This window comes from Seriola aureovittata, chromosome 13 (genome assembly GCF_021018895.1).
Source record: "Seriola aureovittata isolate HTS-2021-v1 ecotype China chromosome 13, ASM2101889v1, whole genome shotgun sequence".
NCBI lineage: Eukaryota > Metazoa > Chordata > Actinopteri > Carangiformes > Carangidae > Seriola > Seriola aureovittata.
Window position 1 is genome coordinate 24,299,785 of NC_079376.1, and position 25,912 is coordinate 24,325,696.

The window sequence follows — 25,912 nt, forward strand, 5'->3', positions numbered from 1 at the left end:
TTTGCTTCTATCTCTATTTCTTCTTCTCCACTACTGAGGTTAGCATGCTAACCAGCTAGCCCCGGCCTGGTTGGCCTGTCTTGTTACTTTCCAATACAAAGTCACTGTAGTGTCCAGTTTGCCCTGAAGAAATAGGGCTGGACAGAGGGTGTATTATAACTTCTTGTACTGTAAATGCAACAATGGCCGAGCTCTTGCCACGACTGGCAAGTAAACAGTTGTTAATGATAGCGTTGGCTATTTAGCCTTAGCAAAACTTACAAATAGGGCCTTTAACTATGGAAACATTAGAAAAAGAAAACGGGGAAAACTGCAGTCAGGCTTTATGTACTCTATCTAAGTGCTAGCATGCCATCTAAAAAAAAAAAATCTTTATAAGTGTAGAGATGTGTTTTTCAGCTTTGACTGAGGACATTGAGTTCTAAATATTTCCATGTTTCAAGAGTGAAAACCAGCAAACACTGGGTAGAAGGAATGTTATGTCAGGGAGAAATGAGTCATTCAGGAAAATGGCCCGTGCCATCTGAGTTTTATTTTCCCTCTCAGATATGATGTGGTGCCTCTTTGTGCTCCTACAGAGCCAGGACTCCTCCCTTAATACGTTTTACTGCAGGCTCTTGAAAACCTCTGTCAGTTTGTTTTCGCTTAAGGTTTTTGCTCCCAGCTGCATCTTCCGAGGACATATTGGGTTTCTGCACAGTGCAGTACTGGCCTTAATGCAGCTGACAGAATTCCTGGAATGCTAACATGGCCATGCTCTTGTAAATACACATAAAAAAAAATAAAAAAAAAGAGAAGAAAAAACTAGAATGTTTGTTATTAGCAGTTCATCAGCAAAGACTAAAGGAAAGCCTGAAAAATATCAAAAATTCTTTTAAGCAGAATTAGATTTTTCCTTCATGTGATTTCTGAGAGACTTTCTTTTCTTTATAGTATGTCACTTGTCCTTGCTCGAATACATAAAGAAGCATAAATTACTTAGTAAGGCATTCTCAGAGAGCTAGGAAGGATCCAGATTTTTTGAAACAACATCAAAATAAAAGCCAAGATATCCTGACTTTTAGCCACTCATATGGGCAAGATCCAACATCCCATGATGCAACCAGTATCATCTTTCTGTTAGACCACGCCTACTTTGTACACCCATATCTTTTAAAACATCATGCTCACTGTTTGGAAAATGAAGCATCAGCTGATGAAGAGTCTGACCTTTGTTCCTCTCTTCAGGCTCGGGACTGATCATGACACAGCAGGAGCAGCAGGAGTTCACGGAGAGCCTGGAAGCGGCCCTCTCCTGGATGCGGGCCATCCAGGAGAGGCTGAAGGCCAATGACAACACCCAAGGGCCCCGTGATGCCCTGGAGGCCCGACTCAGGGAGACAGAGGTGAGATACTTCACCCACTGTTTGACCCTTCACCCCTGACCCCCTGCTACTACTTTAGTCCTCAGTCATTAGAGTCCAGACTAGAGACAACTGCAGGTTTTGGTCTTTGAGCAGAGTTCAGTATCTGCAGATCCTTTTTTAATGACAGTCTAGTAGATACACCAACAAAGAAATCACACAGTGACACATGAAAAATCTGACTGACACACATTATGTCCTCTGTCATAAGACAGTGAAAAAAAACACCTCAATACTAATACAGTTCATTTAGAAACCAAGTATCTGAAGATCTGTAAAGACTATTTTGAATGATTAGAAAAATACTTTTTCTAATTAAAAATCAATTTTAAACGAATAAATTAATTTAAAGTATTGCAGTTGGATATACTTGGATATAGAACGTACATTTTTCCTTTAGGATTAAGTTGTAACAGTGGAGGAGAAACACGTTCGAAAAAGTTTTTTTTTTTCCTATGCCTGTATGAATTTTTTTTGTGCTTGTAAAGGACTCTGTGCCGGGAGGTTTGTGTGTATCTGCTGCATCAGCAGGGCTCATGAGGCCCTTATAGATACAGTACATTTGTGCACAGTAATAAGCAGGGGAAATGTCTCTCTGGCTCACATATGAAGTTTTTAGGAAAATACTCTTTTATTGAAGATAATAAAAGTATAATTTTAACAATTACGGACATTTATTGAAAAGTAAATATATTAACTAGCTTTCATTCATTCCTACATTTATTCATTCTTAATTGTCCTTTTTGTTCCAGCATTAACCTGCATCACCACTGTGTTGTATTATCAACCACTAAAGTGTTAACTTACTTAAATGGAATGACATTTTCCTGGATAAAATAACATACATTTACAGTGTTTCTTTAAGGAAACCCATTCCAAATAATATGTAATGTTAATATCTCTGTGAGGGAATCTGTCAGTTGAGATTGTTGTTGAGAAAACGTTCGCACATAAAGGTAATAGTAATAATAATAGTAATATAAGGCCCGCCGTCAGGAAGATGACAACAATCAGTGCATGTTGAATACCTGCTACCTTAGTATCAAGATCAATCATCCAGATGTTGTTTATTTCCTTTCCAAACCCTTTGAGTACAACTCCAAACATATATCTGGCCAAGAGCACACACTCCTTATCACCGCGCTAATATCATTCCTACAGTGAAGCCTCCAACAGGTGGGCTGGAGGTAATAATAGTGATGATAATAATAAGTAGTAGGAGTATAATATAAATGCATAGGGAGAGTGAGAGAGCAAGAACAGTCAAGTCAAATAATCATCAACTGAGAGACAAGTTGATGGTTTAGATGAAGAAACTGTTGAAGTTATCTTGGAGAGATCTGCGGGAGAGAGGATGTTCCGACCTGTCCCTTTTCCACTGGACAGGTGAACGCCCTACACCCTGCTGGTGAGCACACACCTGACAAACTGGATCAGCCACTGTGATGTTGCCAGGCTGGCCCTGTTGGCATCCAGGATCTCGGCTAGCATATAAAGGATCCAGGCACGGCGCCATCCATACCGATGCTATGTACACGCTGCCTTGCATCCAGAAAGGGTGTGTTTCAAGCTCGGGTTTTGTGAGTCACAGCAGTTGGCAGCCATCCAGTTTTTGAAGGACTTCTGTTCTGGCAGTTGATGCTGCAGGTTCTGCTTCCAGCTCAATTTACTCTAGTATTGTTTTCTGTTTTGCTTCCTCAAATTGCAGGATGTGTTTGTTTTTCAATGAAGCGGCTCGGGACAGCAGAGCTGCCTTTTCAGTCTTTGATGTCTTAAATTCTGAGGATATTGAGGAAGAGGTGGAGGCCTTTGATCCTGTTCTTGAACGCTTCGATTTGTGTGACACATTTGAAGTGCTGTCCAGTGGTCTAACTCTTAAACTGTGCAAGGCGTTCTCTCTTTCATGTTTCAGCCTCATTCATAAAATAATTTTGGTTGGTTACTCTGGGTTCATACGAGTCAGTATGATCATTTTCTTTTTCCTCCTTTTTAAAGAGGATTTTACATCGGCTGTCCTGACCCCAGGAATGCATTTAACGACGGTCGCTAACTTTGTGTTTCTCAAGATCGAGCTGCCGGTAATCAGAGTTGGTTTCTAAGCGAGTGTGTCACTCAGTGGGGACAACCTTTTTCAAACTGGTTGGTGGTGAACAGTGCGATTCTGCTGAGGGCTGTGCTTCCCCCGGACGTCACCGCTGGGTGACAGTAATAATGATAATGATACATTTTATTTAAAGGCGCCTTTCTTGGCACTCAAGGACACCGTACACAGTTACACAAATTGAGATTAAAAACAAATTAAGAATTAATTAACAACAATAAAAATGAAATATAAAAATAAAAACAATACAAAAGTGACAGAGCAATTAGCATCAGATGGAAAAGGCAGTTTTAAACAGATGTGTTTTGAGTTGTGATTTGAAATGGGGGAATGAATCGATATTTCTGCGTTGGGGTGGTAGTAGGTTCCAGAGACGGGGAGCAGAGCGGCTGAATGCTCTACTCCCCATGGTGGTGAGACGGGCGGAGGGGACAGACAGGTGTGTGGAGGAAGATGATCTGAGGGAGCGGGAGGGAGTGGGAACATGGAGGAGGTCGGACAGATATGGGGGGGCGAGGTTGTGGATGGCCTTAAATGTTAATAGAAGGACTTTGAAATGAATACAGTAGGAGCTATACGCTGGCTCAGCCAAATACAGAGATACTGGAGTGTCTTCAGGACTAAGTCTCTCACTTTCCTTGAGTTTCCCAGCTAAAGCCCAGAATTAAACCCCACAGACCAGCTGTGCCTGAAGATGACAGTTCACAGACACTATACATCCACTCTGATGGAGCAGTAGGGAATCTGCCAGGAAGAATGGGATAAACTAAATAAGCTAAATAAGTATGTGTAAATCCCGACACTTACCCAGGAAGATGTGAAACTGTAATCGCTGCCCAAGCTTTTTCTACAATCTAAAAAACAATGTTTTTACTTTGTCATTATGGGTTATTGAATGTAGATGCAAAAAACAAAAAAATTAATCTACAACAAAGTATGAATAGAATTATGGGGTTTGAATACTTTCAGTATATCCCCACCATCTTCTTTTCAGTCACTGATTTTCAAATCTTTGTTTCTTTGTTTTTATTGTTACCTTGGCTTACCTATCCTGCAAATCTGCAAGTCCTCAAAAGTCTTAAATATAATGTTTCAAGTGGGACTTTTTTTTCATCAGACAATAACAGTTATTGTAAATGATCTTTCTCATTGGAGAAATAAACAGGGGAGGATTAGGTGTCAGGTTCTTTTTCTACAGGTACGGTTTTATGGACGAACGTGGTAAATGATGCTCTGCTCCCTGTGCCCCTCTGAACGTGCAGAAAATCCATCAGTCGGAGCACGAAGGTCGTGTGAAGATGGACATGGTGCTGGTGGCAGCCGAGAACCTCCTGCAGAGCGGAGACGAGGAGCTGAGGAACCACACCCACGCTAAGCTGAAAGATCTGAAGAGCCTGTGGGAGGAGACCTGCACCTACATCATCCACTGTCACAGGTCAGTCCAGATTCACGCAGACCGCTTCAGCTGGACTGTGGTGATTTGAAGGTGTTTTGACACCTGACGGCAGCTTTGGTTGGATCCACCGCTCCATGTATGTTGTCAGGTGACTGTTCCACTCCTGAACGATCAAAGAAAAGGCACACACAGCATCAACAATGTCAAATTCATTTAAAAGCTGTTTGTTTCAGCGACATTTTATACATATTATAGAGAAAACAATTTGCTAAACTGAAAATATTGATTAGTTTTTTGATGATTGATTCACTTGTTATCATGGTGATGCTTTTAAATTTCAATGTTACCCTGAGGCTGCAGATGACAAACGTTTTTGGATACAAAAAGTCTGCTTGTTTTTGAACCAAAATTCCAAAAGCCAAACATATTCAATTTACCGTGATTTAAAACTTAACATTAGAGAAGCTGCAACCACATAATGTTCTCCATTCTTTATTTAATAAACATCCTAAACAAATGAATTATCAGATTGTTGCTGGATTCACTGATTAATTGACTAATTCCTTCAGTGTCACAGTTTAAGAAGGACAGCAGCACTGGAATAATTACAGACTGCATTTGATTAGAATAATTAACTGGATTCCAAATGTTTTGAATTAAAAAGCTCTTGACTCAAGGTCGGCTTCATAGTTTTTTATGAATAGCTTTTCATTTCCATGGCGTCAGGGGATGCAGTTGTAATATCAGTTGGTCGTGCTTTGGACTTAGGAGCACCTAAGACCTCTCAGTTTAAAAAACGCGTCTCTCCCGTTTTTGGTGAGCCAGGTCATGTGATCCGTAACAATAGAGACTGAGATGACTGAGAGGCACGGTCTATGTGAACATGCAAGACAGGTAACTGCTTGGGGCCCCCGAGGGCTGACAAACTCTACAGCAATGTCTCAAAATGCGGCCACTTTAAACAACCGATGGGTGATTTGCAATGACATCTCAGTGGGAAACCTCCCTTAAGGGGCCCCATGTCATTCCCTGAATGATATGCAATGACATCTCAGGAGCTGTGTTGCCAACTATTTTAGTAACGCCTGTGCGTACGTACAAGATTATTTTTAATCTCAAGATAATCAAATCAAACAAAACTTACTTATATAATTGCCTACTTTTTCAAGCAGCTCCTCAATGTGACAAATAGCTGGTGGTTTGTAATTACATTTAATTCATAGATGCTTCGTGCTGAAGGAGGTTTTAATAACATCGTAAGATTAGCAAGTAGGATCCATTTTTTTATGCATGTCAACACTGTTGAAACACACACACAAATTGCTGATACAAAATGTTCCTTGTGTCGTTTCACCTCACGCCCAGTCGTATCGAGTGGGTGTGGCTCCACTGGAGCGAGTACCTGAAGGCCTACGAGGAGTTCGAGCTGTGGCTGATGAGGCAGCAGCGCAGCCTGGACGTTGGGGTGGAGCTGCAGCTGGGCGTGAAGGAGAAACTTTGGCAGGTGGACCAGCAGAGGGTGACGGTGAGCGACATCCACGGGCAGGCGGCGCTGCTGGAGAGGCTGCTGGACGAGGCTGCCGCGCTGCACAACAGAACCCAGGACCCCAGTGTGGAGCCTCAGGCCCAGGAGAGGCTGCAGGAGGCCTACAACGACGTCAGGGACAGAGCAAAGGTGAGGCCGAGCTCTGCTGCACTCTTCACTGCTGCATGGAGTTGAACATATTCAGACTTTATACATGTACACAAAGTGTCAGGTGTCCCACAGGGTGTGAGAGGTGCAACAGGACAACTGGTGCATGAGGAAAACAGAGGCTGCATTCAGCCTGGTGTCAGCTGCTTTCAGCTCTTCATCTGTTCTCTTCTCGCCTTCACTCTGTGCTCATATACAGTATTTTAACACAATACAGCTGCTCTCATCTACACGCTGTTCTGTAGTAACACTGCTGCGCATACAGCTGTTTGTGTGTGTGTGAGTAATATGGCTGGATTTACCTCACACATCTCTGGCCCTGGTCGTCTGTGCAGTGTGAAGTATGTCCTCTATCCAACCAATCACTGCTTTAATTCTGATAAATGATGATGATGATGATGATGATGATGATGAGCCAAAAGAGTTTCTCCTTATTTGTGAAACCTCCGCTAAAGTAGAACTTCCCAGGATGCTCCTTGTTCCTTATTTTAAAGCTTCTGAAATTTCCCTCTAAAACAACCTGCAACCTAAAACTTCAACTTTATTCTCATTATGGTTTTTTTTTTTTGTAAAATTATGATTTAATTCTCAAAATCTTAATATTCTGTGATTTGGGGCCCCTGAGAGGTCTGAAGTAAACTTGGTTGATATCCAGAATTTAGTATCTCAGTCAAGCACAGATATTGTGATACATATAATCTATATAAAATGAGCTGTAGATGCACATGCATGTCAGTGATTCTTCTTCTGCTAAAACGAAGGCTGAGAGAGAGAGAGTGAGAGAGAGAGAGTGAGAGAGAGAGAGTGAGAGAGAGAGAGAGAGAGAGAGAGAGAGAGAGAGAGAGAGAGAGAGAGAGAGAGAGAGAGAGAGAGAGAGAGAGAGAGAGAGAGAGAGAGAGACTTTAAAACACTTTTGAAGGCAAAAAGCACAGGAGGAGAGAAGTCAAAGGAAATGAAAAGAACTAGACAAATGTTCAAAGACAGAAAATGGAGGTGATCCATGAAATGACAACATGTTCATCCTCTTGACTAAAACTACAGAGAATCCCTTTGTTTGAATGAGGAACAGCTTCTTTGTAACAGGAAATGCCGGCCTTGAGAAACACTTGCAGTCGCAATAGCAGTTTTGTTCTGTCATTCTTCCCAACCACCACAACCACATGCGCACGCACACATATATATATATATACACTCCTGCACACACGTATTGTTGGCTCAGTCGAAGAGTGTTATGTGAGGTATCAAATGGAACAAAAACTGTGGCCATGAGGTCAAATGGCTGAAATGAGGTGATGGTGTATGTATAGTGTATGTGAACTAGATACTGTTGGATGAGTACATTTCGCTGCACAATGAGGCTGCTCTTCCTCTTTGCTCTCAGACAGGTCTTTCAAATGTCAGTCAGATTTAACCGCACACCCACGTCAGTCTTTACCTCCATCATGATTTCACATGAACAAACCGATCTGCTGCCAAAGCTGCGCTTCTGATTCCAAATGGGAGAGTTGTGATTTAAATAATGCTGTGTTTTAAGGTCTAATGTTCCCTGGAAGCACCTCCTACCTGTGAACTGTCTCTGTGTTCTTGTTGTCTAAAAATGTTTCAACTCGTGGTTGAAGTCACAGACAGAGGAGAGTCTCACTGGAGAATTGAGATCCCACGTTCACGTTGATATACCCATGAATGTGGCGTCTGTGATCTGTGATGTGCTGCTAAAAATTACCACGAGCTGTGTCTCCTGCCGTGCTAGGAGCGTCTGTCGCTCCTTCAGAAGATCGCTGAGGAGCACCAGACGTACCAAGGCTGTGTTCAGAGTTTCCAGTCCTGGCTGCTGTCAAAGACCAAGGAGCTAACTGATCTGATGGAGAGGGAGGAAACGGCTGAGAACAAGCTCAGAGCCTTACAAGTGAGACTCACTCACACTGTTGTCGCCACATTCACAGTCTCAAAGCCTGTCTGTTATTTTCAGCAGTGGAGGAGGTGGTCTGAATGAATATTCTCAGCTGTGTAACATGGACTTTTTTTTTACTTTAAAAGCACCAAATAAAATGAAAGGTAAATATAAATATAATAAACATCTTCAGTGGTAAATGGTGCCACTGCAGCAAAGCATCATAAAAGAATTATATTACACTGCATTATAACAAATATAAGATTATAATACAGATTAATGCTGCAGTGATATATGTCTTTATTCAGGCAGAATTATAGACTCCATATTTTCCTCTTCTTCTGTGTTTAATTTGAAGTGTTGATCCATAAGAAGATATATTTGTGGTTTTAAGAACCAAAAACCATCTCAGTGTAGTTTTACATCTCCTCTCTCAGGCTTCTCTCTGGAGCTCTAGTAACAACAGGTCGGTGAGCCAATCAGACAAGAGGAGGCTCTGAGCCACTCTTCTGATTGGCTGACTGTTCTGAGTGATCCAATAGAAATATAGCAGATCGCAGGTAAACATTCAGAGAAACCAAATCCTGCAAGTTTGGATGGTGGGTCCAGGTGGGCGGGGCTTGGGGCATGGCTGAGAGTAGTAACAGCTTTGTTGTGACATCATAAGTTCCAGAAGTCCTGACGGCTGGTTTTAAGGCTCAGTTTCTGAATACAGGCTGTGTGCATTTCTCTGTGGACTGAGGCTTTGATACTTTCACAGTATTAATATAGAACCTAGACCTGATCTATAATCAAACAACACATGGACATCTACATTTAGACTATATGGAGATTTAAATAAATTGAACACTTAAAATAAAAAAAATAGATTAAATACTGCATTTAAAACTAATAAATAAATATTGGGATAAAAATTATGTTCCTAAATGTTCCATGTTGCTTAATTATTGACTATGGCCTAACATTTCCATACTCTTTCCATACTTTGGTTTGCATAGTATTCTTTATTTGTTTCAGTAGTCACATATTTAATAAAAAACATTTTTCCCAGCTGTATCTTGGTGACATGCTCTAATGTTTCTTCTTCCTGTGCCAGGCTCTGGACGACAGCGTGGCCGGCGAGGAGAAGACCCTTCAGCACATTGAGGGTGTGGCGGAGGCGGTGAGGGGCAGCACCTCTCCTGGGGGGGCCGACGTGGTGGTGGAAGAGGCAGAAGAGCTGAGGCTGGGCTGGCAGAGGCTGAGGCAGGGCCTGTGTGAGGCCGAGGAGGGTCTGCGCTCCAGCCTGGACTCCCACAGTCAGTACATGACCCGGTGCCAGCGGCTAGGAGATAACATCGGGCGCCTCAGGGTGCTGCTGCAGGGGCTCGACCAGGAGCTGGTGGAGGGCCGCGAGGCCGGGGACTGCACCGACCGCACCGAGGAGCAGATGGTGGGCCAGTGGAGGAAATACACGGTGGGTTCTTCCCAACACTTTATTATGAAGGTTAAAGTAAATGATAACAAGATGCAGGAAAGTCCTGGATGGATAGCAGCACAGTCTACATCCTCCAAAATGCTCCTCTTTAACATGTATGTTATAAACTTCATGAAGGAGGATTTACTGCAGAACCCTTGTGTTAGACGACTTTCTCTGAAGTGTTTGTCCTGCACAAACTCTGATTTTAAACTGGATATATGGTACATGTCCCAACTATGAGATCACCGGCAACCCTCAGTAATGATTTATGGCACAAATGGATTTCTTTTTTTCTCTTTAAAGTTCCTCTCCAGGCATATTTTTAAACTCTGTAAAAATCCCCTGCTATTATTCATATCTTTTTTAACATGACTTTCTCACATCAAAAACTGGATCTGAAGCTCATCTGCTCTTACTTCCTGACTGAGAAATCTGGATCCGGCCTTGTGCCCCGCCCACCACCTGCTTGCTCCAGGTGGACAGGTGAAAGAGCAGAGAGTATCAAGATGGTTAGAGGAGGAAACATCAGAGAGACTCAGCCACATGTTTGAGCCTCAGTCAGACCCAGACTCAGATGAGACCAGAATCAGAGACTAGCAGACGGATCAGAGTGGTTAGCGTAGTTAGCATCTTTTATTTGTTTATATTGTTTGTTAGCTTGTAACTGGCAGTGGGTGACACAATGTTAGTGGTTGCGCTAATGCTATCTCTGACTCTCTGTACTGACAAGGTTTCAGGTTTATTTAGCCCCGCCCTCTGTCCCCACAAGTTGACAGGATTGGTTCCTTAGGTTAATGACGTATGAAACCCTGGCTGTCTGAATCTGTGTTTATGAGACTGTCATTGTTTCACTGCAGTTCAAGCAGGAAACACTCAGTCATTGTGGTGACTGATTATTTGACTCATCAAATGTTTTGTGTTACATAAAAACATCATATGGAAGTCAACAAGGTTAAACACTGGATTTTCATCAGAGCTCCAAACCATAAGAGACATTAACTCAGGGCACTTTTCATATACAGCAGGTCTATTAATGGAATATGAATGAGTACAGACGGAGAGGAGGAGAGAGGAGCTTGGTGCATCATGGGAGTTCCCTCAGCAGTCTGGGTCTATAGCAGAATCACTAAGGGATGGTTAAGGACTGACCTGAACCAGCTCTAACCATAAGCTTTATCAGAGAGCACAGCTTGAAGCCTGATCTTAACTGTAGAGAGGGAGTCTGCCTCCTGGACCCAGACTGGGAGCTGGTTCCACAGGAGAGGAGCCTGATAGCTGAAGGCTCTACCTCCCATTCTGGTCTTAGAAACTCTAAGAAACCACAAGCAGACCTGTATTTAGAGAGCAGAGTGTTCTGTTAGGATAACAGGGAACTATGAGCTCTTTAACATACGATGATGTCTGACTAATAATAGCTCTGTAGGTGAGGAGGAGGATTTAAAATCTATTCTGGATTTTACAGGGAGCTGATAAAGCTAACATAGGAGAGATGTGATCTCTTCTCTAGTTCTTGTCAGTACTGAAGCTGCAGCTGGAAGTTTTTCTCTGAATTAATGGGACATCCCGATAATAAAGAGTTACAGTAGACCAGTCTAGAGGTAACAAATGCATGGACTAGTTTTTCAGCATCGTTTTGTGAGGAGGCTGATTTTTGTAGCGTTGCATAGGTGAAACAAGGACAGTCTTTGAAATTAGTTTTATGTGGGAGTTAAAGGACATATTTTAGCAGCTTTAGCTCATTTCCATTTAAAGTAGTTGCTCACATTATTTTATTGATGTTTTTTATTTTTATTTTATTATTATATATTTTATCACCTGGTCTTATTTATTTAGAAAACTAAGCTAACGTTTTCAGGTGAGAACTTTATGAACTTTTCCTCTATAAAGTTTAAGATTATAAATCTGGTCACACACTTGGTGCCAGATTCATGACCTGAGAGTTTTTGATACTCGGTGCTTTGGACTCATTTTGGTTGGCAGCAAAAGAGGCTTTAGGGTGAATGTTCTGTCATAGGTTTGATAACTGTTCACTCCTGCATTGCTAATTTAACTCCACTGCTTTCCAGCATACCAACATACTTTGCATTCCATCTCTCCTCCACGATCTCACCATTATCCATTTTCCTCTGTGGCTGCCTGTCTTCATTTTCTATTTCTTTTCCTCTCTCATAACATCTCATATCGTCATTCTTTCTCCAGTCCCTCTAGCAGGGGAAATAACCTCTGTGCCTTGGCATGATGAATCTTGACTCCATCATAGTATATTTCACACGCTGGAAACTTGAGTCCTGCAGCCCTGTCAGTGAATCTGCTTCATGACTTAAGTGGATCCACTCAGTACCTCAGTGAGGTGTGCAGTCATTATTATTTCTGCCTGGGTGCTTCACGCTGCGACATGCACTGGTTTCATCCACTTCTATGTCTGGCAGGTCCCTGCTGGCTTTGGATTGATAAGCAGTCCTTTCACATCGTGTAGCAGAATAATGGGAATAAATGTGACATGCTTTACCTCTGTAGAATTTAGTCTTTATGTGTTTCATACACACATTTGCAGCACGTGACAGATAAAAGTCGGAATCAGCAGAGACTCAGTACCTGTGGACCTGTGGAGCTGCCTCTGCTGGGTGTGACTGGAATGCAGAGCGATGTGACGGACTCATCTGTCTATCATCTGCTGCAAATCTCGACAGGCTGTCACCTCGCCGTGACACAATCTGTTTTCACTTTTAGTTTCATATGAGAAATAGGGTGTAAACAACTCAACTTTATCTGCATTGCAAATATGCCATCGTAGCTGAAATATGTCGCTACCCAGAATATACTTTAAAAATTACAATACACGATAATTATAGAACATGCTCCGCTAATGGTCCTCACTGTAAAGAAACTGTATGCTCTGATTAGATAAGTGCATTTAATAATTCATGAGAGCACTTTTCGTTGGCTGGAAAGAATCCATCCCAAGCTTTTTGGCTTCAGGAAGAACAGATTTTCACTTCTCTGTGTCAAGTGCGTATATGCTTTCATTAGTTTGCCATATATCAGAGTACTTCAGTAATCTTAGAGGTCCTGCTGAAAGTTTCCACTTTGTAATTTGTGCATTAAAGGAGTTATAGTTACGAAGATATGAAGGCCTGCTGAGGACTGAAAGGCTAATGTGATGAACTCATTCTAGTTTCTTGAATGTGAGAACATTGAGTTCCTCTCTGACATACCTGCATAGGACATACTGAGAGTGTCCGTCTATAACCTGCTTCATGTGAAAAATGAAAACAACATGAACAGCAACTGCAGTATGTTGTCATGTTGTAAATCAGCCCTCTTTTTTTAAAGATAATATAATAATAACTTTATAATAACTTTATTTATATGGGACCTTTGGATAAACTAATCAAAAGCAATGATCAAAAGCAGGACAAAAATAAGGTAGAGTTACAGAGGGAGGACAGACAATATACTTCAATATAGATAAGGACAATTATTGGGAGCAGATGCCGTATAAAACACACACACACACACACATGCGCACACACACACACACACACACACACACACACAAATTAGTTTTAAGAAAGTACTGAGTCTGCCTCATCTCCACAGGCAGGTCAGTCCAAGCACTATATATTTCATTTTTTGCTCTCAATTATACATATCTTTAAGCCTTAATAAAATGTAAACAGGTGAGTTGTATAAACAGGTGTCATGAAGGACGAAATTAGCCGTAGGGACCAAAACTGTTTTTTGTACCAGGCTGTAAACATGTTTATTTCTGCTGTAAAGTTGGACATTTTAACATGGGAGTCTATGGGGATTGACTCACTGTTGGAGCCAGACTCTAGTGGTCGTTAGAGGAACTGCAGGTTTTAGTACTTGTGTGTTGGCTTCATGTTTGAGCTTTGGAGGTTGATGCTTGATATGGACTCAGCCTTAGCGCATGGTACATGCTCTTTTAAAGGAAGTTTGGTCACTAGTTCATGTGGTAGTGAGTCATTAAACTCTACAGTTAAATGGATTTTTGACACGACTGATTCAAATGTTCTCACATAACAAACATTCTGTGTTTCACATAGAAAGAAAAGAACATTCAGACACAACAACACTTGAACAGATGTGTGTCAATATTTTGATCTGATGTATTTCACATTAGTGCAGCTCTGGTTTTCAGTAGACTCTTTGCACAGATGTGTCAGTGCACGTGATCACAGCTGCAGCTAATTAAATTAATTACAGCTACATTTCATTTAGTCGTGTCAATTAGTAACAACTCACAAGACTACTAATGATAACAATGTCAGTGCTTCATGTTGACACACCTAAAGCGAATAGATTATTGTCTGCATTAGTCTCATTAGTAATGACATCCGCCTACGTGCCAGATGCACGGTCCACAATGGCTGAGTGCCACATGTCATCATTAATGTTATGTTATTATGTTATGTTGTTCCTGCTATGACTCGTCATGATGTCTACTGCCACAGAGGTGGCACACTGTTGTTTCTTGAAGCTCAAGGGAAAGTGGAGAATAATAGGGGACAGTGGTGCCATTTTAAGATTTTTTTTTTTTTTCCTCAATTATGAAAATGTTCAAGTCCAAGTAACATGGATCATTATACACTTTACACATACTTTTTGTCTTTGCACTACATAGATTTAATTTTATATTTATATTTTTAATGTCAATACTCAATATTTCATATTATTACTGTGGTTGGATTAAGGAAGCTCAACATGCAAATATAAGGCTGACTCTGCTTGTGTGTTGCAGGGTGTGAGGAATACTCTGGCAGGGGAGGAGTCCCAGGTGGAACTCCTCAAGGCTCAGCTTAAGGATCTCTTCAGGTTCTCAGTGGACTCACGACACCTTTCTGATGACGTCCTGGCTGTGGTCAAAGAGCATCAAAGGTATGTGACAGGAAGTGGACCACTGTTTAAAAACCATGAAAGGCAGAACCTTGTGGGTCACATGAAGACCACATAATATGTCCTGTTAAACTTATCTGAAGTGAAATGATTGGATTCGCCTCAGGACAGTTTCAATTTATTTCGTTCAGTCCTCATTTACTGAGAATGGTCTTCTCTTTACTGACCTTTAATTACTTTGTCTAACTTCAGAATAAATGTAAATGTGAAAGTGTAATTTACCACACTCTGTCAATAGATGCAACATTAGGGTTGGGCAATCTGACCAAAAGCTCAATCAAGGCCCAATTCACAAATCTCTGCATCTAGTTTCCGCTCGGATTTTATTGTGAAAGTCCTGACTAGAAGTTGTGATTGGTGTCTTTCTGATGCTTTGACGCTTCTTTCAGACATTTGTCCGACATTTTGTTGCTCACCACTACTCTTCGCCTACAATGTCTTTAAAAGTCCAAATAATAAATTCATTAAATTTCATGCACCCCATGATTTTGCAGGTATGTCAAATGAATCAAAGAAGAGGAAATTAAAGGTTGTGTGGAGTTTTTGACAACTACAGATTTTGATCAGGATGTCATCATATTGTTTGGATATTACATGTTCTACCAGCACATGTACAAGGAGGAAGATGTACACCATGGTCATGGGGTTAATTGGATGCACATTTTTTAGAGACTGAAGCAGCCCCGGGCAGCTTGGAACTGCTGAGCACTTCTTAAAGTCCTGTTCCTCCTGTTCCTCCTCTCTATGCTCTGTGCAGTTTTTCTTTTCTGGAGTACTAAGTACCGATGCAAGGTTTGGTGTGTGCTACTGTGATATAATACAAATGAATTGAGAGATATGCACTGTGTGAAAATACTATCAATATCATTTTTTAACGCAAGACCCACGTGAAGACCTTTATCCTGCGAGGTGATTCTGTGTTTTACTGCTTCATATTCACATGTTCCCAAACAAAATTACCATCAGTCAAAATCATAGACTGTAAATAGAGATGGACGTAGCCTCTGTGACAACACCCACAGGTTTCCGAAGAGCGGTTTCAAAGCTCAGAATGGGCTGGTCCGTCGTTGCCATCTTGAACAGAACATATGCTCACCCACCTCTCACTCAAAGAGGCCACACCTTCAATTGTACACAACTTTAAGCCTTAATAAAATGTATATTTATATAAGAATTCAACCCCGTACAGTTGTCATGAAGGAGGAAATTAGCTATAGAGCATCCTTCAGCATCCTTCAGCATCCTTCAGCATCCTTCAGCATCCTTCAGCATCCTTCATGAAAGCAAAAATGTTTAGCAAATATTTGATGAGGTTGGGAACCATTCCCAAGATTCTACCTGATAATAATAATCCGAAATGAATCAGGTCACTATTACATGTGTTTATCTTTGTCTTTTAACAATATCAGCTACTTAAACTGAATAAATATTCCACATGTCTGAATTCCCTGCAGCAGGTCATGAAGCTTTTAGTGCTACTTTGAGAGATTTGTGAGGCTTAATGGAATGATCCAGAGATGAGTTAGTTTATTTTAGCCACGTGTTCCCTTAAGCTGGGAGTAATGATGATTTAAGTGGGACGCTGGTTAAAAAGCTTAAAATAAAGTCGTGTGAAGACAAGTGGGACTGCTTCCTGTTTTGCTCTGTTAGATACACCAAACCATTAGGCATCAGGTTGTTTATGTTGACGCCCTAATTATGTTCCCTAACCCCATTTGCCCTTTGTACTAATAAATGGCAGTAACACTTTGTTAAATGGGTCCTAATAGTTTCCTAATCATTTATTGAGTTTCCTGGAAAGAACAATATAACATGGTGGTGACTGTAAAGGAAAATAAAAACATTCAGAGATTCAGAGGTGTTGTTTCAGTGAGTCAGTTAGTGCTAAGTTCCACAGACCTCTGCTCCAAGCCTTATACATCAGTGGATATAGGTTTTATTTGTCTGACCTCATACAGCATGAAAACCTTTTTTCATGCTGTTTTAAGGTTTTAAGGCCCTTGGTTTTAACAGTTGAACCATTAGCTGTTGAACTGAGCTGAAACCCAATGCTTATTTAAAAGTATCATTCTCGAGCACTCTGTCAGTGTTTTTTGCTGCCATGTTATTTTCATTCAAAACTTCACAGGTGGATGAGGAAATGAAGGAGACGTTTGAAGGAGCCTTCGTAATAAAACAGTTTAGTCGTGCCTCTGTGACACAGTCGGTCTTCAAATGCAGCCTCTGAATCCATCAACCGTCACTGCTTCAAAACCAGTGATGATGTTATAAAAATCATCCAAACTGAGATTTAATACGAGCACAGAGAAACAAACTCACACATACATCACTCTGCTCTGTGAAACTCAGACATCACAGTCAAGGAACAATGAGAAAACACATTTCTGACTGGAGGGACTTTAACTGCATCTCTATAACAAACTGCAGTCACACTCTGACAGTCACGGATGTCTCTGGCAAATGCTCTTGTTAAGTGAAATGGCTTAGAAAGGTTTTATAAATATCCGTGTCGCTTTACTTTATCTTTAAAGGTACCCAGTGAAATTTTTCTTCTAAACATTACATTCACTGTTTCTCACCAGCACACATGTATGTTCTCATCTCTTTCACATACACAAGCCCGAACAGTTTACATCCATTTTCACAGAAACTGGAAGTCTTCATTAGGTTTCTGGTTTCTTCACGTGTCACTGCCACCAGCAGTTAATCTGTGGAATAATATGAAACATTATTGAGCAGGAACGTGAATCTTGTTGACCACATTAGTGTTTTGACAGGAGTGTTAGTACTATTGCAAAGGCAGGCAGAGAATGAATGAACTATGACATGTGGCAAACATACATTCCTTCAAATGTTATACACTGTTCTTTTTTATTTTTTTGATGAACTTGAATTTTTTTTTTTTTTTTGCGGTATACACAATACCCTGTGTCATGTGACTCATTAGGGACTTGTAAGGTCAAGAACTGTCATTAAGAACTGTCTGATGAATTATTTCAGAGCTGATAAAGTCTCTGACTCTTCAAACCTAGTAACTCTCATGAGCTCCTCTAAGCAACAGAGTGGGGATCTAAAATGAAGCTAACTGATGTTACAAAGCAGAGGAAGCAAAAGAAAAAGTTATCAAAGTGCAAAACCCCCATGTGAGATGAAGTTAACCTCTTTGGTCGGCGTTCAAGAAGAAAAACCATTGCTCAACGAAACTGCACAAAACTGCGAGATTAAACATGAAAAGAAGCCCGATGAATGTTGGCAGCTCATTCTTTGGTCAGATGTAACCAAATTAAATGTGTCTGGATCAGATCAAGTCCAGCATGTTTGGTGTGGACCTGGCCAGGACCACCACAGTGACTGCACATTGCCAACAGTGAAACATGGAGATGGAGTTGGAGCTGATACGTGGCTGGATGAGAGTAAAAGGTGTAGGATAGATGACACATGTAGTTGGCACCGTGAATGTTCAAATACTGAGTAGAAAAATGAGCAAAATCGCCAACATGACAATGATCCCACACACACTCTGAAAATCACCTGAGCTTTTAAAGAAGAACTATGACTTGGCCAAGTTTAGCAGAACAACAAACCCCTCCATCAAAGAGCAGCTCAACAGACTTGTGTTTGAAGAATGGCTAAAAACAAATAAAACTGTATTATGGATCTGGGTATCATCAGATAATCTGTAATTCATTTGTAATTTAAAAACAAAAAACAAAACAGAAAAAAAGATCTTTTATGAAACGTTTCAGACAGCTGAGTCTGACCGTTGTTCACCTGAGGCTTTAGACAACACTGTATAGGAAGGACCATACAGGCTATTTCCATATATAGGCTATTAATTGATGCTACGCAATTAAATAATACATCCCAGACTTTTTTGATAAAAGATATTTCATGTCTAAATTAAAAGAACAAATCAATAGAAGATATTTAATTGTGTAGCCTATGTATGCATTTATTTATTTATTCATTAATTCATTCGTTCTTATGTCTATCTTCTAACATTACCCTGGTATAGATTGTGTGCTTAATGTTCCACTTTTATCTTTTCTGGGCTTTTATTTTGACTTTTTTACACTTCACTTCCTCTTCATGTCTGTCCACCCATCTACTGTCTCTGCCAAATGAGAAATTTTTGGTTTAGAATTAAAAATCAAATAAAATCAGGTGAATTCTGGTTTTGGTTTTAAAACCAAATAATGACAAAAGGAATTAACATAAATTTGCCATTTTGATTGGCTCTTCATTTTTTGATTCTGACGCTGTTTTTCTGTTTTGATTTTGAAACAAATAACAAGATTTACATTTTTTTGTTTTTAAATAACAAATGAATTGTGGATCATCCGATGATACCCAGACCTAAATGGACAGGATTTGTAAATACTAAGCATTTTAGTGATAATAAAAATGGCTGTTATCAGTTCTGTTATTGTTTATATAAGAATGATTAACACTTAACAGCATTGTAAATCTGTGCTCCAGTCTTCCTTGTTGTAAATCTCTTGTTGTTCGTGTTGCAGTGTGAAATCCAGAGCGACCAGGCTGTGTTCAGAGTCAGAGTCCGGCCTGAGGAACATCCTCCAGGACCCGCTGCTGGTCTACGCCCAGTGGAGCCACATGGTCTCTCAGGTGCTGGAGGCTTCTGCCGAGGTGACCGACTTCTCCCACATCGCCATGCTGGTCCAGAACATAGAGGTAAAACACACAACATACACACACACACACACACACACACAAGATTGCACACCTGAAGGTCAGTTCATGTGGTGAGAGTTGTCTCTCTGTTGTTGTGTTTGCAAAATGGACCAAGAAGAGTAAACATGAAGGAGATCACATGACCACAACACCTGTCCTATTGAAAGTAGCGTCACTGGTGCACTGTTAGATTTGGAGTTCATCATCAGCAGCTGATGTTTCTGTAGCGAAAAGTATCAACAGGTCTGATGATGATAATTCAGTTATTATCATTATTTATATTCTTTACAAATAGGAAGGAAGTACAGGAAGTAACAAAAGAAAGTAACTTCCCGAAGCTGAAGGTCAGGCAGATAAAAGATTCATCAGCCAGTGTTGGTGATGTCTTTCTCATTGACAAGAAAATCTTTGCACTCACCTACAGACATTCATTTGTGTTACCATGGTTACTTAGCAACCTTGTATGATAATATAAATGGCTTCTTTAATGGTTCACAATAAACAGATTATTCAACAGTAGTGAATTCCTGCTACAATCACATATCTTATATATTATTATTATTTACTAATGTGTGAGACATAATACAATTATACAATGACTATATGATGAATAAATATATGATAAAATGAATAAACTAATAGTTAGATAATGTAAAAGACAGATTCAAACATGAGTTTGAGAGGTAGCTGTGTGGATCGTGATCGTGATGAAATCCTGTGATCGCTCCGCTTTGCTTTCACTGCGTATACTGAACCAAGACCCAGTTTTCAAGTGTTCTGTGTTTCATAAACATAGACTTCGACTGTGGCTTAGATAGAACAAATAGTCCGACTTCAGACAGACTGAGTCTGAATTCATCTGTTGCACAAAGCAGTTTAGTTCTGGATTATCTTAAACCGCACTGTGGTCCGTTGAATTCTGGGTAATTTATAAGACCTTTTCAAGATAAAAAAAATGGCCGACCGAGGAACCACATCCAACCGAAGAGCTCTGTTTACCCAGCAATCTCTGCCGTCTCTCAACTCTTTCCCTTGTCTTTGCTCTCTCCATAACAATGTCAGCAAACCACACATTATGAGACATATTTTCCTGTTGGTCAGCGCATGTTTCATTGATTGTTACCATGGTAACATTAGTCTTCGGCCTGAGTTAGCCTGAGGTTAAGGGGCTGGTTTGACAAAGATCTTTCAGACTGGTTGGTAGTGTTGGTCCAGTCTTAATTTGGCTCATAGGTGAGAATTAATGCAAGTAAGACCATATCACAAAAATAAAGACTGACTCATTTTGAGCCGGGGAAGGAGTTTTTAGAGACAGATTTTTCTTTGTATTGTTTCACTCTTCACGTAAAATGTCCTTGTAACTGTTGAATTGGAGCTCAGTGGTCGGATTCTGTTCCTCAGTCGGCCATTTTTTTAATATTGAAAATATATAGAATAATAGAAAATTTACCCAGAATTCATTGTACCACCATCCAACTTAAGCTAGTCAAGAACTAAACTGCTTTTTGCAACAGATGAATTCAGACGTCTGTCTGAAGTCTGACTGTTGTTTCTAAGACACAGTCACAGTCTGTCTTTGTTAAAGCAGCCCCTGGGGGTGAGGTGTATAATGTTTTTGTCTTGAAATGAGTCAGTCTTTATTTTTGTGAAATTTGCATTGGACTCATCTGTGAGCACAATTAAGACTGGACCAACACGACAGACCAGTCTGAAATATCTTTGTGAATCCGGCCCCAGGTTTCACACCGAGCTAAATGAAGGGGATTAAACCAGTTTGAATCAGTCCGAGCACGTCAGGTTCAGTGTGGACGCAACTTCAGATAACTTTCAGAAACCTCTACTGCAATTAATAAACCAGCAGTTTACTCAAGCTGTGATCCTGAACACAAGTCAAACATCTTTCTGCCGTTTCTGAATCACAGTGAACACACAGAGCCAGTGGTTTACACTCAACCTTCTCTCTGATACATAATTCATGAAACTGTTTTCTGCTAAACAGAGAAAACATGTGATAAACAGTGAGATCATGTCTCTGATGACACTGTTACAGATATAATACAACATGTTTACACTCAAAAAGTTGTTGTTTTCATTTTGTTCAACCCGGTCTTAGTGGAAACCTCAATGCACTCTGACTTCAGTTGCATCAGAGACACAAATCTAACGAGTACAGTCAGGAGACTGTACAAAAGACACCTCTGTTTTCTGTTAAACTATCACATAAAACAAGAATAAACAATGTCATTTAATATGTAGTCTGGATCTGGAGAAATGCCTCTAAGGAAAAGGAACAAAAAGAAAATCAGGGGAGGGGCACACGGCAGGTCAGTAAATGAACCTTTCTGAAAACAGAAAGATTTATGACTTTGTAATTTCAAGTCTACAGTAAAGGAAATTTCAAAGTCAAAGCCTGTGTAAGAGTTGCATCACTGTGGCATAACTGTAGTTGAGACATAAAAATTCAGTATGAAGTTCTGTATGAAGATCTGTATGAAGAGATTTGATCTTAAAACTATGTGGGGAACAAACCTAGTAAATATCTGGCACGGCTGCTTAAACACACACAAACCCACAATACAGCAGGGGTTAGAGATTCAGGAGCGAGAAGACACTTTGACAGGAAATACATTCTTTCTCTCTTTGCATTGTTTTACAAGTCATTGTACAAATCTGACAAAAGTTAACAATCTTCAGCCAACAACTGTTTGATTCTGAAAAAAAAAATCAAACACCCTGAAAACCCAGCATCTTCCAGGCCCGAAACGCTCATTAATGTAGATGCAAAGATTTGGGCTGAGGTCTTGAACCACTAATATCAGTAGTAATCAAACCTGATCAAACAGGCTTTATCAAAGAAAAGAATTTCATAAGGAGGAGGCTTCTGAACATAATGCAGCTAACCAGTGATAATGATGTTCATGGTCTGATGTCTCTGGATTCATTAAAAGTGATTGAGAGGGTTGAATGGAAGAATTTAAATAATAATAACAATAAACTTTATTTATAAGGCACTTTTCATACAAGAGATGGAGCTCAAAGTGCTTTACAATAATAAAAAAAAAAAAAAAAATCAGATATATTTACAGTATATAAATGTATATATGTATGTATGTGTGTGTGTGTGTGTGTTTGTTTGTGTGTGTGGATTGATGTTGAGCCCAGAAACTGTGGTGTCCTGACTAAAGGACTTAAAAAATTTTTCACTTCTGTGTCCCATATGGAAAAATTCAGATTCCCCCTCATGCCAGGATTTGGTGTTCAGGCTCTGGCAGGAAAAGGGTCTGGACCAGCTTGGTAGACTATAAGAAGGAAGAACAATGGAGTCATTCAAGGGCTCAGCAGTCTCATGTTTTCCACTATTTACAAAGACATTCTTAAACAGCCCGTGCCAAGAAGATTTATTTCTTATATATATTATTATATACAGTTTATCTATTCTATTCTTTTCTTCTGACAACTGAGAGTTGAAAGCAGATCGATGTAGAGAATCAGATAGGAGAATATATCTGGGCGTCAGTTATAGAGAATACACTCACGGTTCTGAGCTGTGATACTCACAGAGACACAGTTTAAAATCTTACATAAGCTTCATTGCACATCATTGTTGAGAGGCTCTGAGCTCTACTGAATGAAATAAATCCAATTCAGGGATTAGCACGTTCCCTTACATCTGTAGAATAGGATTTTTAGGCCTGTAGCACCGCAATATATTACTATTACATTTATAAATGTTGACACACAAATTACATATTTTACCTTTTTACCTATCAGAAAAGCTGCAATTTGTAAGTTGCACTTACACCATATTGTCTAAAGAGCAACATACTGAATGTGTTCTCCACCTCTGTCCTCTGTGGTAGCGTCTGCTGAGGGACAGCGTCCAGCTGCAGGAGCGTTTCAGCTTGCTGCAGGTGAAGGGAGAACTGCTAGACTCTGTGTTTGGTCCCGAGAGGTCTGACGGTCTGCAGGGGGAACTGAGCACCGCCGTCAAGAACAGAGAGCTGCTGCACACCCAGCTGCTGCAGAGGAAGAGCAGGCTACAGGTAACAGCATGCTGCCATTCATCTGGTTTCACTGCATCTGACATCTGAATATAAACAAGGTAGAAGAAGACAGGTGATCTTTTATTTTGAACTTGAGTAGTATCAACTTCTAAAAACTTTTAAAAATTGTACCATGTAAAAATTCACTCAACTGCTGAAAGCCTCATTCTGGACCCTGAAATCCTCAACATGCCCACGTCTCATTTATACGATGGATACCTGAGATTATGAGAAAAAAGTCATAATATTACGTGAATAAGTTCGTAATTTTAGGTTAGGTGTTGCTTTAAAGGGGAAACATCAGAAGAGCAGCAGCGTTTACCTGCTTTAAAATGAGTAAGTAGATTCAAAAATAAGGTGAAATACTTCATCCATATTGGTTGTTTGTAATATTCCCAAAAATTATGTTTTTTTCTCTTGTAATTTTACATTTTTAATTCTTGTAATATTATGACTTTTTGTTCAAAATTTCAGATGATTTTTCCTCAATGTGGCCCTAATACTTGGTAATACATTTATTCTTCCTTTTATATAACATTTATAATTATAATAACTTAATATACTGTATATACATGTATTTTTCAAATAGAGATTCCACAGTACAAGAAGAACGCCTAGATTAATCATGTTAATCAAGTAAGATAAAATTTAGGGATACACCGATACGGCCATCATGTGAATATAACAGATGGAAATAAAAAAGAGCTGGGAAATAAAGGTGGCATTTGGAAATATAAGTCTCTGGAAATAAATAAATGTGAAATTATAAAATAAAAGTCCCCTGATAGAAATAGATATGTCATTTTTAAAGTCTCTGCCGCCTCCTCACCACTCACCTCTGTACATGATGAAAGATAGCGAGCTAATTGTTGGACATTGGTTCCCAACCTTTTCTCAACTCACTTGAAAATCTTAAAAATGTTGGCAGCCCACATTTGACCCTGTAACAACACAGAGGCCAGATAAAGACTTCTCAGAGCACTTTTTATTTCACTGGTAACGATTGAACTGAAAGCAAAGGAAACATGTAGGAAGCTCAGTTTTTCTTTTTTGTTTGATCACTTGTAGATTCACCATCTGACTCTTGACTCTTTCCTTTTAACTCTTCCTGTTGCTAACCAAAATTTATAAAAAAAAACAAAAAACAACAACAACAATTAGTTTATATCTTTTATCAAAATCAACATTTTATATGTAAACTAATCAATTTTCAGTGCATTTTAATGTATTTTTCTGATAGAACTGATTTGTCCTTAAAACAAGTTCTAGCACAGGAGAAAAAGCAGCTTTTCAACATTAACCTGAAGCATAAGACCTATGGAGCCATAATGTAATCACTGAGTGCAACCAAGCAAGCTGTACTTTCATTTATTAGTGTGTATCTTCATCTTGTTAAAAATATTATTATGTACCATTTTGTACCTTTAAAAGTAAACAGTTAACACCCTAAGGACCATTTCAGTACCTTACAGGGTATTTTTCTGAAAAATGTACCTTTGGGTACAACAACATTCCCCCTATTGCTCTGCTTTTATCAGCACTCTGGAATGTCTCTTGTCCAATCAAATTACTTGGTCTGAACTAACTGTTATATAATAAACAGTACATGTAAATGTAATTGAATGACAGCGGCCATCAGTCTAGATGCAGGTAGGATCTAACCACACCTCCTCTAGATTTATTTGTTTGTCTTATCCACTGGATGGAAACACAGACTCCAGCTTACCATCACATCCTGCACAGTATCAGGTCTATAAATCAAAGTTATCACATGAAGAGATGTAACAAAGAGCTGTAGTGTAGAAGACCACTGGCTCCAGCTCCTCTTTCAGACCGCCCTTCATTACAACTGGTAAACAACACACTTCCATCTCTCCCTCTGTCAGGGCTTAATCTCAAGAACCAAGGACTTTGGTGACGCCTTCGAGCTGATTCGCTCTAAACTGGCCCACCTCCGAGACCGAGTGTTGGCGGCAGATGGTCTCCAGCCTGACATCCTGGCCAAGAAGAGTCAGTCCGACCAGTTCAGGGTAAGTGAAATCCCAGGTCAGACCAGGGCCAAAATGTTTGCGGGAGACTGTCATATTGCAGGCTCCAGCAGACTGAGCAGATGTAACTTCTGCAGAGTTAGAGGAGGGAAGAAAGATGGAAATCTGACTCCAGTTTAAAAGATTCTTCGTATTGAACCTACAGCATCAGAGGAAACGCACTAGTGACTAGTGACCAGTTTTTTCATGCAGCTGTTGGTCATTTCAGTTCACACAGAGAATCAGATTTCAGAGTCAGGTGATCAATCAATGTGAAAACTGTGGCA

General features: G+C 40.0%; 1 protein-coding gene across 1 annotated transcript in view; it reads left to right on the forward strand.

Annotated features, from left to right (window-relative positions):
* Positions 1-25,912, forward strand: part of syne3 (spectrin repeat containing, nuclear envelope family member 3) — a 54,493-nt gene that overhangs the window by 1,061 nt on the left and 27,520 nt on the right. The window contains exons 2-10 of the mRNA XM_056393443.1: positions 1,228-1,385; positions 4,767-4,939; positions 6,266-6,575; positions 8,344-8,499; positions 9,581-9,940; positions 14,709-14,845; positions 19,381-19,555; positions 23,416-23,598; positions 25,485-25,628. Of these exons, the coding sequence (XP_056249418.1) occupies positions 1,242-1,385; positions 4,767-4,939; positions 6,266-6,575; positions 8,344-8,499; positions 9,581-9,940; positions 14,709-14,845; positions 19,381-19,555; positions 23,416-23,598; positions 25,485-25,628 (1,782 nt within the window). The 5' untranslated portion in view covers positions 1,228-1,241. The remainder of the gene's footprint in view (positions 1-1,227; positions 1,386-4,766; positions 4,940-6,265; positions 6,576-8,343; positions 8,500-9,580; positions 9,941-14,708; positions 14,846-19,380; positions 19,556-23,415; positions 23,599-25,484; positions 25,629-25,912) is intronic.